This window comes from Papilio machaon, chromosome 1 (genome assembly GCF_912999745.1).
Source record: "Papilio machaon chromosome 1, ilPapMach1.1, whole genome shotgun sequence".
Classification (NCBI taxonomy): Eukaryota; Metazoa; Arthropoda; class Insecta; order Lepidoptera; family Papilionidae; genus Papilio; species Papilio machaon.
Window position 1 is genome coordinate 6773767 of NC_059986.1, and position 13809 is coordinate 6787575.

General features: G+C 34.1%; 3 protein-coding genes across 7 annotated transcripts in view; 1 reads left to right on the forward strand and 2 right to left on the reverse strand.

The window, feature by feature from the left end:
- Positions 1–69: 69 nt before the first annotated feature.
- Positions 70–4839, reverse strand: LOC106719999 (eukaryotic initiation factor 4A). 3 transcript variants are annotated; one of them, XR_006756203.1, is made up of 8 exons: positions 4702–4838; positions 3892–4261; positions 3594–3808; positions 3371–3518; positions 2266–2397; positions 1434–1657; positions 1009–1214; positions 70–555 (listed from the first exon to the last, which is right to left on the reverse strand). XR_006756203.1 is itself a non-coding variant. In XM_014514507.2 (8 exons), exons 1-7 carry the CDS (start codon positions 4722–4724, stop codon positions 1070–1072), a joined length of 1257 nt encoding a protein of 418 aa, XP_014369993.1. In that variant the 5' UTR covers positions 4725–4839; the 3' UTR covers positions 70–555; position 1069. The 3 variants fall into 3 exon arrangements, 2 of the variants coding, with proteins under 2 accessions (XP_014369993.1, XP_014369992.1); XM_014514507.2 differs by having other exon boundaries at positions 1069–1214; positions 4702–4839; XM_014514506.2 differs by having other exon boundaries at positions 70–1214; positions 4702–4839.
- A 1112-nt stretch (positions 4840–5951) lies between these two features.
- Positions 5952–10973, forward strand: LOC106719980 (profilin). Its single transcript, XM_014514477.2, has 4 exons — positions 5952–6191; positions 8332–8503; positions 9804–9903; positions 9985–10973. Exons 1-3 carry the CDS (start codon positions 6081–6083, stop codon positions 9899–9901), a joined length of 381 nt encoding a protein of 126 aa, XP_014369963.1. The 5' UTR covers positions 5952–6080; the 3' UTR covers positions 9902–9903; positions 9985–10973.
- Positions 10738–13809, reverse strand: part of LOC106719977 — a 136702-nt gene continuing 133630 nt past the window's right edge. For all 3 annotated transcript variants that reach the window (XM_014514474.2, XM_014514475.2, XM_014514473.2), the window contains one exon: positions 10738–11953. In XM_014514474.2, the coding sequence (XP_014369960.2) occupies positions 11865–11953 (89 nt within the window). In that variant the 3' untranslated portion in view covers positions 10738–11864. The remainder of the gene's footprint in view (positions 11954–13809) is intronic.

Here is a 13809-nt window from a genome sequence, read left to right on the forward strand (position 1 = left end):
TTCCCATATAATTTAGACAGTTTGTACACTAAAGGAAGTGGTATTTTCCTTAGGAAATTATAAATCTTGTTAGCAACTAATGTAGCAGTTTATTGTATTTCAGATAAATTATGTTAGCACATTTACACCAATAGACTGATTGCTGATAAATGTTTAAACAATACTAGTAGTTTCTGGTACTTAGCTTATATTTAAGGACTATATAGACAGAGCAACATTGTTCTGGAAACAAAGTCGAGATCCATCTCTTCAACTAATATAACGCTTTCCTTACTACAGTTGCACTTTTGAACGTTATATAATCTGCAAAATTAGGAACCTTAATTACCAACTTCATTATACTTTGAACAAAATTTATTTCAAAAATATAAATAAATCGAAATGAACAAAAAACCATGTAGAAAACAATAAAATGCAAAAAGCAGAGGTTGGGGATACAGGGTAACAAAAAGGACCTGTGTTATAAAAAAAGTTACTTATTAAGGAAATTTTGATTTATTATTTCCACATAGTTGTGTCCAAAGTGCGTTTCAACAGGCTGAGTGGGGAGGTCTTCTGTAAACAAAATTTGTACAATTGAGTAAAATGCGCCACGAGAATTAAGGTTCCCATCGGGAGTGGAGTGCTATGGCGTATGTCAATAACAATACAGAAATAGTATATTTCATTTTATTTATTTACCGTATTACAAAAACAGTTACCATATTATGTACAACTGGAAAAAAAAGAATTACACAATACATTTCCTTCTGGTACTTTTGTGATTGAAATAGCCTCTCCAGTACCCGATGAGACCTCTCTGCAAACGGCAGAGGGGCCTGCGCGGAACGGGGGCCATCCGGCCGAGCCGGTCTTACTCCTACGTATATTTATTAAACTTATAATGATACGTCTATAGTATAATGTATTCATTAATTAAACTAAAACAGATATATCGGTCCAAATTAAATGAGTTCCAATAAAAAAAATCAGCACAGTGGTACTTAGGAGGTCCCTCCTAATACTCACACCGTATAAATATCGCAATAGAATGCAGGACACAAAGTATAAACCGGAATGCGCAGGCACCTCAGATGAGGTTGGCCACATCGTTGGGCATTTCAGTGATAGTTGTATGGTAGAAGTCCTCAATGTCCTTCAGTGCACGTTTGTCAGCTTCCGTTACGAAGTTGATAGCGATACCTTTACGGCCGAAACGACCGCCTCTTCCAATTCTGAAATTAAATATATATTGTGTAACAAATATCCTCAATTAAGTATATACTTAAAATAGTCATCAGATTATATACTTCCAAATATCTGCTAATTCATTTTTTAATTTAAAATATAAGACATGAACCATCATTGAGCAGTAGATTTTGTACAGTAATATCATCATGGACTGAAGCAATTGTGAGAAACAGTAGATCTTTTCAACATTAATTTTAACTTACCGGTGGATGTAATTCTCACGGTTAGTAGGCAAGTCATAGTTGATGACGCACGAGACTTGCTGCACGTCAATGCCGCGAGCGAGCAGGTCGGTGGTGATGAGCACACGAGAGGAGCCCGTCCTGAACTGCCTCATGATCACCTCACGCTCGCGCTGGTCCATGTCACCGTGCATGGCGGACACGGTGAAATCGCGCTGGTGCATCGACTCAGTCAGCCAGTCCACCTGAAATTTTATTTTTTAATAAATAAATATCAAAATTACAATGTCTTTTAAAATGGGGGGGAAAAAAATTTCTTTATCTGGTAAGTAAATTTTCTTATTTTTTCCAAATAGCCGACCAATGTAAGAATCTCCCTAGCCCTATTTGTCTAATAAAAATTCCAAATCTTACAATGTGGGAATGTACCAATATATACTATTTTACTAGCTACAATGTTATACTTAAATGTGGTATTAAATAAACATGCAATCATGAGTTTCATAACCATTAAACATTTTCCATGAATTCATGAGTTAACTCATGACAATGTATTAAGATAACATTGTATGTAAATTTGGCTTTGATCCAAGTTTAGTCAACTAGTCTTAAATTTATTGGAACAAGAATTATTTTCAATCCGCCTCATATAATTAAATTAAATTCAGAATGTAAAATAGTGACAAAAGAAAGGGAAATGTATCTAATATACTGTTCGGAAATGTATCTGTAAAGTTATCGCAAAATATTTTTTTTAATTATTTGACTATACAATAAGTAAGACAAGCAATTTACCAAAGTGGATAAATGGCATATCAAAATCAGAAAATAAAAGTAACACCATAAACATTACCTTGCGGCGAGTGTTGCAGAAAATGACAGCCTGAGCAATAGACAGGGTGTCATACAAGTCACACAGAGTCTCCAATTTCCATTCCTCTAGCTCAATGGAGATAAAGAACTGCTTAATACCTTCCAAGGTGAGCTATAAAAAGAAAATAAGTAGATTAAATTAAATATATATGTGATATATTAAGTATCTTTTAAATACATAAGGATCATATAATATGCATGAACAGCTTATTCAGAAAGATTACGTAGTAACAAGAAATGAAATTCAAGTGCCTATATCCAATTTAAATAATAATTAAAGTGCTTTAAAAGCTAAATGTACATTAAAAAACTAAGTTGACATAGAAACAATGCTAAAAATTAATAATCTAACAAATTACTGAGTTAACATGAATCTAAAATATTATGCATGTTATCTCAAGTATATTATTGCATTCATCTGAGTCATATTACATGGTATCTAACAATAAACTATATTTTAATATAGAATTTCAATATAATAGATAGAAAGATCTAGAACTATTTATACAACACACAAATTGCACAATGGTATTGTTTTTCTATGGAAACCATACTAATTACATCAAGTACTTCTAAACGTTTAATTAAATTATCTTTCACATTTACATGAAAAAAATTCATGCTAAATTGTTATAAATTAAAGAGTTAAATAGAGCATTATCTACAAAATTAATAAAATTGGAGTGTCTGTATGTAATATTAAAATAAATAATCATTATTGGAAGGTATAAAAAACATCAAATTTTGAAATAATTATCTATCTTCTATATATATATGAAAGAAGGTCGTGTTAGTTACACTATTTATAACTCAAGATCGGTCAAACTGATTTAGCTGAAAATTTATGGAGAGGTAGCTTAGAACTAGGAGACAGTCATAGAAACTTTTTTATCTTGTGTGCATTTTTTTTATCCGCGCGGACGGAGTGCGGGTAAAAGCTATTTAAAATAAATGGGTTGTACTATTCTTGCAATTCATGTTATATGCAATTGTAATATGAAATCATCAACTTTTAAAATTTTATAGCACATCCTTTTAAAAAGAAACAACATATAAGTACAATATATAAAATGTTTCTACAATACCTCTTCCTTCTGTACAAGAATACGAACAGGCTCTCTCATGAAGCATCGAGACACTTCCAATACATCATCAGGCATAGTAGCAGAGAGCAAAATGACTTGAACATCGGCAGACAACATTTTGAATACATCATGGATTTGATCTTTGAATCTATTACAAATAATACATGTTAAAAATATATTAAAAAAACATACAACATAAATTAAAACAATAATATTGACTCACCCTCTAGACAACATCTCATCAGCTTCATCGAGCACAAACAGCTTGATAGTGTTAGCACGTAATGCCCGACGAGAAATCATATCATACACCCTACCAGGGGTGCCAACAACAACATGCACTCCACTTTCCAGTTGGCGCATATCCTCACGCACATTGGTGCCACCAATGCAAGCATGGCATTTAGCATTCAAGTGATCACCAAGAGCAATAACCACCTAAAATCGTAACACTTAATTAATTGTTCTTCAAACTACACAAAAACTTCACTTTATATTTCACTTGATTATTCATATCATACCTTCTGAATCTGTTGAGCCAATTCCCTAGTAGGGGCCAAAATAAGAGCTTGGCATTCACGAATACTAGTATCGATTTGTTGCAAAATAGAAATGGAAAAAGTAGCAGTTTTCCCGGTTCCGGACTGGGCTTGAGCTATGACATCACGCCCTTCGATACATGGCATAATAGCCCGTTGTTGGATGGCAGATGGTTTTTCGAAACCATACGCATATATTCCTCGAAGCAATTCCTCCTTCAAGTTCATGTCATCAAAGCTTTCCACGACTTGATGCCAGTTTGTATCCAGCGCTTCGTGCTCGGCGCCGGTGGAGCCCTCATAATTATCCTTTGACTGGCCATTTTTCGAATCCTCCGGCCACTCCTCTGATCTGTGGAGTATAGAACAACATTCCACTAAAAATGTCCTAACAATAAGATATTACTTTAAATGGCGTAATAAAATAATGAATGTGCAAAAACCATCAAAATCGCACTACTGTCAAAATGGCATTTCACTGTTGTTTGGCATTTTATGCGTAAAATAAGGAATTAAATTATTTTTTACGCCAGTTTTTGAAGATATTAGAAAGATTAATGTTATAAATACATAATTACATCAGTAATGCACGTGCATTGAGCCGAATTACTAATATGTTCTACTGCCAGCGCCATGTTGGCAAATCGTCGGCCGTGGAGAATGAATTTATGGGTTATTTACAATGAACATAAGGAATATTGCAAAAGTTTTGCACAGCTTTCTATTTGTCTGACATCTTTTATCATAATCGTATCAAAAAGAGCATTAGTATAATACAAAAACTAGACTTACCTTCTTTCAGGTGAATAAGACATGTTCCAATCGCGGTAGCTGAACGGAAAAGAACTAGCAAGGTCAAGTTAAGTTTAACCAAGGATTTTTATGGCAATATTAATGAACACTAATTTAGCCTTCAATTGTTCAAAAATTATTCTTAAATATTTTTAAATTATTTATGTAATACAATAAATTTTTAAGGTGAAATATCGTAAGATTGTTAACGAATGGAATTAAATAGGAAATAAAACGACGGAAGTTCGCATTTGTACTTCAAAGCAGAATTGAAAATCAGACAGAGATAGGTTAAGGGAAACCGAGAAAGTGGGAAAAAGACAACAATAAAATGATACCATGCGTAAAGAATTTAGTCTTCAGAACCTAAAATAGACAAACATAATTTTAAATGAAGTCGGCTAAAAAAGTAATTATTAAAAATAAGTAAAAATGATTGATTTAATTTCATAGGTAGTTGAAATGAAAAATAAATAAATAATTATCAGAAACTGTACCAATAAACATACAGCTTAACAAGAAAATATTGAAATGTTGTTGCCTATGTTGCCTACATATTTACTAAAATGAACAGTTGTTACTTTTCTGCTATATTTTACACTAATTAATTCAGGTTATAACAATAAAAGAGTAAGCTTGTTTTAAATTTAAAATTGTAAGATAAAGCTAAACGAAGATAGAAGCGAGAAGGAAGAAAGATACAATGCAGTGATAAGTCGAAAAGTCTCCAGAGGAAAAAACTAAAGAACTATTAACAAAAAAATTCTTGAGTTACTAATCATGTTAGCTTTTTATTATAAGAATATGACAAAGGAGCCTGGACAGACGAATCCCAGCAGCAGCAAGGAAATAAGTTGTAGATGTGTGTGGATAAGCGGTGACGACCCCAAATGGGAAGAGCACAAAATAGGGATAAAAGGATATTCCCGTTACCGTTACCTATTCCTCTCCTTTTTGGTCGAAAATTCTTCCACTTCCATACATATTATAAAAGGGCAGTAAGGAGAAAAGGTTCAGTAGACTATGATTGGGCTTTTATCAGGCTAAACACAGAATACTTCTACTCCAATTTTATCTACCAACCTAAATTATTTAACTCAAATTGATTTTATATATGCTATTGGGTAGGTATATTTTAAATTCCAAACAAGTTTTTTTTTTTTGATTTTTATTTGAAGTGTTAATAATTGTCTATGACTTTAGAGGAGAACGCAACTTAATTTTTTTTAGTTGGTAGCACTTCACTTCCTGTAGTGTCTATGAGTACGCTGCCATTTTGAAACGGCAGTGCTTTTTGTTCGTGTGGAGCGTTTGCTCGTTGCGAAGACTACATCGTGTATTAGTCAAGTTTAGTTTTATTTCATACGAACTCACTCAAAATGAGCTGGCAAGATTATGTCGATAAACAGTTATTGGCATCTAGATGTGTAACAAAGGCTGCGATTGCCGGTCACGATGGAAATGTCTGGGCCAAGTCGGAAGGCTTCGATGTAAGTTTATGGCTTTGTTACGTTTAAGTGGTCAGTGACTTATCTTTTTCGAAATGTGATAAGATGTTTTGAGTGCCTAAATAGTGTTTTCAATCACTATAGATTTTTTGTAAGGATGGATGACGAATCCGGCAAGTTTGACAAGATGGCGACATGTGGTTGTAGTTAATTCAAATAAAACGACGTATTTACCACATCTTTGTCTTTTCCTTACTGATTTTCTGTAAAATTTACCATTAAGAATTGACAAAAATGATTATGATGTGAAGCAAATTCTACAAGTCATTATAATCCTTTGAAAAAGCCGGCCGGTCTTGGTTATGGTTACACGTCGCCGCTTATTGTTAGTTATCATAAAAAACCAACAAAATATAAATGTGTTTCAATACTGTTAATTTTTTTTGGTTTTTATATCACGTTTAGAACATATTTCCCAAGTGCCCGTAGCAGACACTGTATGCATTATTAATTTATTGATTTTCTCTATAGTTCACATTTATATAGATGTATCTCTCTTTTGATTCTTATCTGCATTACAAAAAACGTTGCTGATTGATTAAAATACTGCATTGATATTTCCATTTCTGTTTTAGTTTTTTACTTTATACATAAAAAATCATATGCATTCATGCAGCAGTTTGTTGAAAATATATTTTAAGTTATGAAATTATATATTTTATGGTGGTTTCCTATATATACTTGAATTTTGGAATCGAAGGAGTGCCAAGACCTTCTGGTACCTTAGACTTGGTGTGCATAGTTAAAACCTAAATTTGTACTTGCATCTCAAGTCGGTTGATAATTTTCCACTGGTTATATACTTTTAAAAACAAATGATCATTCTGTTCATGTTTAAAAAAAAAAAGTATTTTTGTACAGGTGCTTCCATAGTCAAAATTTATGGTTGAAATGATAAGTAATGCTATTTCAGTCTATTTGAGTCCATTACTGTAATTTTTATATGTCAAGTTGGGGTAAAAAAAAAGGTGTGGTTGTAGAACGAGTGTTGGGTACATTGGTGTACATTTGATTTTTTTTTAGAATTTCCCAGTCTTGCTTTGCTGAAATATTGATTTACAAACATGTTGATTAATGAGTTATATTCTCATAGAAATATGTTTTTTGTATTTTGTTAGCAAATGTAGTTACAGCTTTAATTTATTAAATATCTAACTAATTTTTTGTAATACTTTCTAAGCAGTATGAAGCTGTTTTTATTAATTAAAATAATATTGTTTTAGCTTAATGGCCATTTTAAAAGATTAGAAGATGATAAATAAACTACATACAACTACTAAAATACATAAGCTTAAAAACTTTCTTTCCGACTCACTTTTCTTTCCTCAAATTCTTAACCAATGTCTGCAAGTATTACTTCAATATTAACTATAGCTTAATGAAATTGAGGATATTTTAACATTGTACAATTGCATTTGTGAAGAAGTTACATTGATATTAAATTGAAGTAAACAAAGGGTTTGGTTATTTGTAAGCCTGTATATGGATGAAATATCATTACACAGTGTAAAACAATTACTTTGCTAACAACTAGTCTTTAAATCTCACTTTTGGAACATAATTTCTGAAGAGCCCCAAGCAGACATTGCAGTATACATTGTTCTTATTGACAACATCTTTTTAGACTATTGATCCTATAATATTTGGAAAAGATTAATGAATATAAATGAAGATAAATTAACTGTGTTATTCCTGTTTTTAAAGTAATTTTGAGCCTTCAATGCTGTTGAAATATTGTGTATGTGCAATTACTAATTATGTTCTTACTATATTCAAATAACCACCACCCAATATTTTATTGATATTTAACAATTACATGTGAGATTGAAATCAGACTAATATTATGAATGCGAAAGTTTAGATGGATGTTTTTTATTACGTATCTCCAGAACAGCTAAATGGATTTTAATGAAATTTGCCATAAATGTATAACATGCTATTAAGTCTTTTTTTTTAATTCCGCGCGGACGTAATCGCAGACAAAAGCAAGTAATAACACAAAACTTAACCTTACAATTTTCCTCAAATTTAATTATTTTTCTACCTTTTACATTTTCTCTGTCGTAATAATTTAATACATTTACATAAATTGTTTATTAATGTATAATTTGGTTGTTAATAGATATCGAAAGATGAAGTGGCAAAGATAGTGGCTGGTTTCGCGGATGAATCACTGCTGACGGGCGGCGGCGTGACGATAGCGGGCACGCGGTACATCTACCTCAGTGGCACAGACCGCATCATACGCGCCAAGCTAGGCAAGGTCGGCGTCCACTGCATGAAGACGCAGCAAGGTGAGCGCGTAATACCTCCCTCTCTCCCCACCATATCTCACCTTCTGCCCCGATAAGGATGTAAAACCTTTGTTCCCATTTCTAAATTCAAGGTAACCAGGGTAATAGATAATACCTGACTTCTATGGCAATTTAACTTTAACGTTAGCATGCTAGCGCATGTAATAAACACGCAGCTATCACAAGTATTTGGGGTAAACAGAGGTTGCGGATTTCGATTTGGCGCGATATTGGCACCCCTCCTACACTTCTAAGACAAAATATATATACAACATACAACACCTTCCTTTAATATGGTGCTAATGCGATGTTTCAAAGTATTTATTAATATTTCGTAACTAATTACAATTTAATAAACGATTGTCGTAGTTCAGTATTACCAATTTTAGCAAGAACAATATGTGATTTAGTTCTTTATTTCCTTCTTTTGGGATCGTTAAACTCAGGTTAGTTGCAGCTTCTTTCAATGGCGAAATTATTCGAGTAATTTTACGAGTACTTAGGCGGTATAAACAGAAAATCGTGTAACACAAATACAAAAATTAGTTGAACCAGACAATAGTTGTTGAAAAGCGCTCTACCACTTTCTTATCGAGCACCTGTATATCAAGTCCGAAGTACCGTTGGCCGAACGGCGCAAACCTGTTCTGTAGAATGGCGAGCGCGGTTTGGCAGAGTTATTGGGATCAATCCGCCGCCCAAAAGACTGACCAAGTGGAAAAACCTTTGACGAGCTGTCAAAGGTCAAAACGAGTCAAGCGAAGGGCTTTCGAATCATGTTTGAAAAGGTATTTTTAGAAAGGTTCTTGATAAATATTCCTTTTGGAAGCCTGGTAGGATTTTTCTTGGAATTATTAATATAAACGTAAATAAAACGCTAAAGTAAAACCGGTTATTTGATTTACAGATTTTAGTATACATTGCCTATATTTCTCTGAAAAACAATATTAACTGACAAATCTTTAGACTTTCTATGCTAAAATATACGAATTTTAAAAACATTAGTCAACGGTTGTTAAATTAAATTAACCTCAATATTTAAGAGGTATTTATTTTATAAATAGAGTAACCCTTTTCCTATGGATCAATCGTTGTTACAATTGCCAGCGGGAGTCGGCCATCTGTGTCACAAAGAGTTCTTTCCCACGCATTATTACGGCTTCGTCGGTCGTAGATTCATGTAAACACAATCAAAGTGAAGTGACATTCTAAACTTAATCTCGTATTACCACTACTGTATGATGTGTTAGACGATAAGGTATCTATTTTGAGATAGTCTGAATGACTTGTTTTTTTGCAGCCGTCGTAATTTCACTGTATGAAGACCCCATCCAACCCCAGCAGGCCGCATCCGTAGTGGAGAAATTAGGAGACTATTTACTTACCTGTGGTTATTAGAGGTAAAATGTTTTGCAATTTAATATTATGTTATTTTATTATATTGAAAGCGGTACATTAACAGTGAAACATTTTGTTCGCAGATCGAAGCGCGCCGTGATCTAAGAATACTATAAGATAATATTTTTTCCACAGGGAAATAAGTAACTGCATTTTGTATATTCTATAAAAGTGATAAGGACCGTTGATTTGTTTTGATATTGATAAATTGTGGCGACGTTTAGTGCGGCCGAGCGGCCGAGCGGCAGAGCGGCAGAGCGGCCGAGCAGCCGCAAAGACGCGCAGCCGCGATTACTTTGCGGATTCTGGATACTCTTTTATACGCTCACCGCTTCCTCGGAGTAATTGTTGCTGCGTAGTGCTTTCAATTTGTATTTTGAAATTTTGCTTTTTTCCGACCGGTACATTAAATTATATTCCGCTACGCAGCGGTCTCAGGCAATGGTGTATAGAGATTTTTTTTGGATTTCTTTTCAAGCCATCTGATAATAATCGTTGTCATCTCGCGTTTAATGTAATGTAGGTATAATCGTGGATGTTTGCTCGCAGATCGGATATATTTGCGCGTTTAGACGCTCGATGAAGAAATGAAATAACCACGTAATGAAATTACTGTAACGTTAACAACATAATTATAAATATAATTACAAGTAAGCATTTGTGTAAGGGCTTGTTACAAAATGAAATACACTGTAACCCAAGTAAAATGTTACGATTTTAATTGAAAATCTCTAGTCCCACTGGAACCATCGTGTGACAAATGCAAAGATATTGGATTCGAGAGCGTGGCGCCATCGCATCGCCACGCCGCCATTTCGCTATGCTTCCTTTTTTAATTACGCAGCATTTATATTCTCGTGTAGTGAATAATAAACATTTGCATTCTGTTCTATTCTATCTCTTAACAGCAGAAAGTAGAAGCGCTCAATTACTCTGTATCCTGAAACAAGGCTTGCAGTAAACGAAGGGTGCATATTGTTTATATTTGATATTACTACTATAGCTTTGTACATTGTTTCTGATAAGCGATGGGAACTGTGTCTATCTTATAATAAAATGATTTGTATTATAATGTCTTGGTTTCCTTTTCACTTACCTCCGGCTCGGGGAAAATCAATGAAACAATATTTATTGCTAATGAACATAATTTATTTTCCTTGACAAAATCTACAGTAATAAGAGTTAAGTACACTCGAATACAAGGGTCGGTATAAAATGTTAAGACTCGTAGCTAATGCCTATCAAGTGATTTGGTTCTTCAAGATGTATCATACGGAACACGAGGATCATCTTGCACGATCTAACCCTACAAGTACAGTACAGTACACAGTAATTAGTATCCAACGATTCATTTAAAAGTTAATCTTACATAAGTTGTGTGTAGATAAAGCGTAGATTCAATAACTCGGCATAAATAGTTTTGCGAATACATAGGGGTCGATTTGCAGTTACAATTACTTATAAATACCAATAAAAAGAAACGTTGGATGTACAAAGTTACTACATGGTCAGCTGCTATCTACATTTCTACATCTATTTATAAGAAAGAAAAGTTAAAATTGCACAAAAACATGCTTATTATCATCTTACAAATAAATTATGCGTTGTTAACCTTTTGCAAGTATCGCTATACAACTGACTCAACGGAGTCGAGTAAAGAATACAACAGACAAGACAAATTAAAAAGGCGCGTGTTGTAATATACGTACCGGCTACAGTGCTGGCAGCTTCCATGTCGTATGGCAAACGTTTTATTTCTAGCTACAATTTTATCCGTCTTTGCATGAAATCATTGAATTAATATAACATTATTTAGATCGAAACAACATAAATGACTTATTTAATTCGAGGCGTGGTATACATACTTAACGAATAGTTACGTGCCCTCGTCACGTAGTTCCTTCCCCATTCGCAATGGCTACGGAAGAGTCTTCATGGTCATACCACAGATCGAGTTGTCTCGTCACGGATGCTCCAAGGAGTAGTGGCGAGATTTTTTCCAGAAGCTTCTGAAGAATCCTTTGCGTTGTTTCTGTCCTGGATGTTCATCTCCTATTGACAAACAAATATTTTTAGCTTCAATTAACTTAATATAAATATATAACAAATTTTTCAAGTGCGATAAGGAGTTTCCGCTTAGTTATAACTAGTGTAAACCTTGTGTTGTTTTCCTGTTATTGTTTTATGGTACATATTTTTATCCATAACAATTTATATTGTAAAACTGTCCACGAAAAATATTGCTTTAATAGCTACATATTGATTTTTCTAAATAGTGGCTGGTGTAAGCGTTTGTATACGGTTGTAGGAGACGAGAGCGCTTACCCCTGGCTAAGGGGTGGAATGGAACGAGAATGTCAAGTGTACGCGGTACGCCTGTCTGTCGGCCGCGCAGGGTCGATACCAGGGCCGCATCGCAGCCGCAAATGCGCTGTATTTGCCTTACTACTTAACATGCTTGATTTTTTTCATTTCGTCTCGAAGAAAGATTCTTAATTATTCGTAGTTCTTTGTTAATATTATTAAAATTCGATACAAAATAAATATTTAACTCTCTTGGGTGCCGTCACCTTTTATCTATAAAATAAACCATCAAAACTTCAAAATAACATGGTTAAAAATTACATGCTGTACAGCATGTATTAAATCGTATACATCACATCTCTAGGCTATAGTTTAATTAACAATGCGCGAGGACCGTTATGTTGACTCTTCTGTATTAGACGAAAACATTAATTTAGCCGCAACCTCGTTTGCTCGAGTTGCAACTGAAGCGCTACAGCTAAGCCTAATTAGCTGCACGTTTTTACCGCTCTAAAGATACGTGAATTAGTTTTAAAATCATAAGACCGTGAACATCTGAGATTCAATAAACCAGTTCGATATATAGTTTGAATTAATATTCTGTTAGGAGTTGCAAAATAATTTTGGATTAATTAAAATGGTACAATGTAATAGAATACGTAGTAATGAAGTGTGTCGTGTCGTTAGTAGGGCGTCCGAGAATAGTGCAGTATGTGGATGTTTTCCAGCGAACGTCCCAAATGCCATGATGCCTAAAATAACCGCAGAGAATCCGCTCTGATATTTGATTCCTCGACAAAGTATTCGTTATTTACGAAAATTCTTAGGGCATAAATGTAGGAATAAGTAATATACTAGACTTAACTTAATACTTAACTTAACTTTTAATAATAGATAAAATTATAAAATCAATATGGGAGACAGTAAATCACGTGAAATGTGTCTTGTAGCATCTCGACACTCAATCTACTTATCGCTAGCTGACTATTTATAGCGTGCGCAGTGGAGGCCTGCCATTCAAGTTCATTGGCTAGATTCCCCGCAAAGATTGAATGCGACATGTGCTCGTATTTCAATATCACATATAATGATAACGATAGATGAATTAAAGTTAATGAAGTCAAACATCTTTATCTTCGTCAACAATACTGTTTGATGACTCATGACAAATAAGATTTAATTTTTTGTTGTGTCTTCAATTTTTGTTTGAGATGAATCTTCGTATATTGACATTGGTCGTGTTTTTGCTACTTCATTAAGTTATAATTTAAATTATTATCCAAACTAGTTATTTCCCCATATTGTTGATATTGGAAAGGAACTCTTTTATGATTTTATTAGACAAATTTCTGTTAACAATGAGTCATAGTAATTATTCGTCCGGTGAGCAACCCAACCGTCATGGAATATGAATCATTTCGTTGTCGACTTGGGAGAGCACATGGAGCCGAACAAAGGTGCCGATGAAGTTTTAAATATCTAATCGGGTCACGAAGATCATCTTCGGATGAAGATGAAGGGCTGCGCTGAGAGGGTAGCGGGGGCGCGTGAGGTGGTTGTACGGTGCGGGGCGAGGTAAGGGGGATTGTCGGGGGTAGGTACGG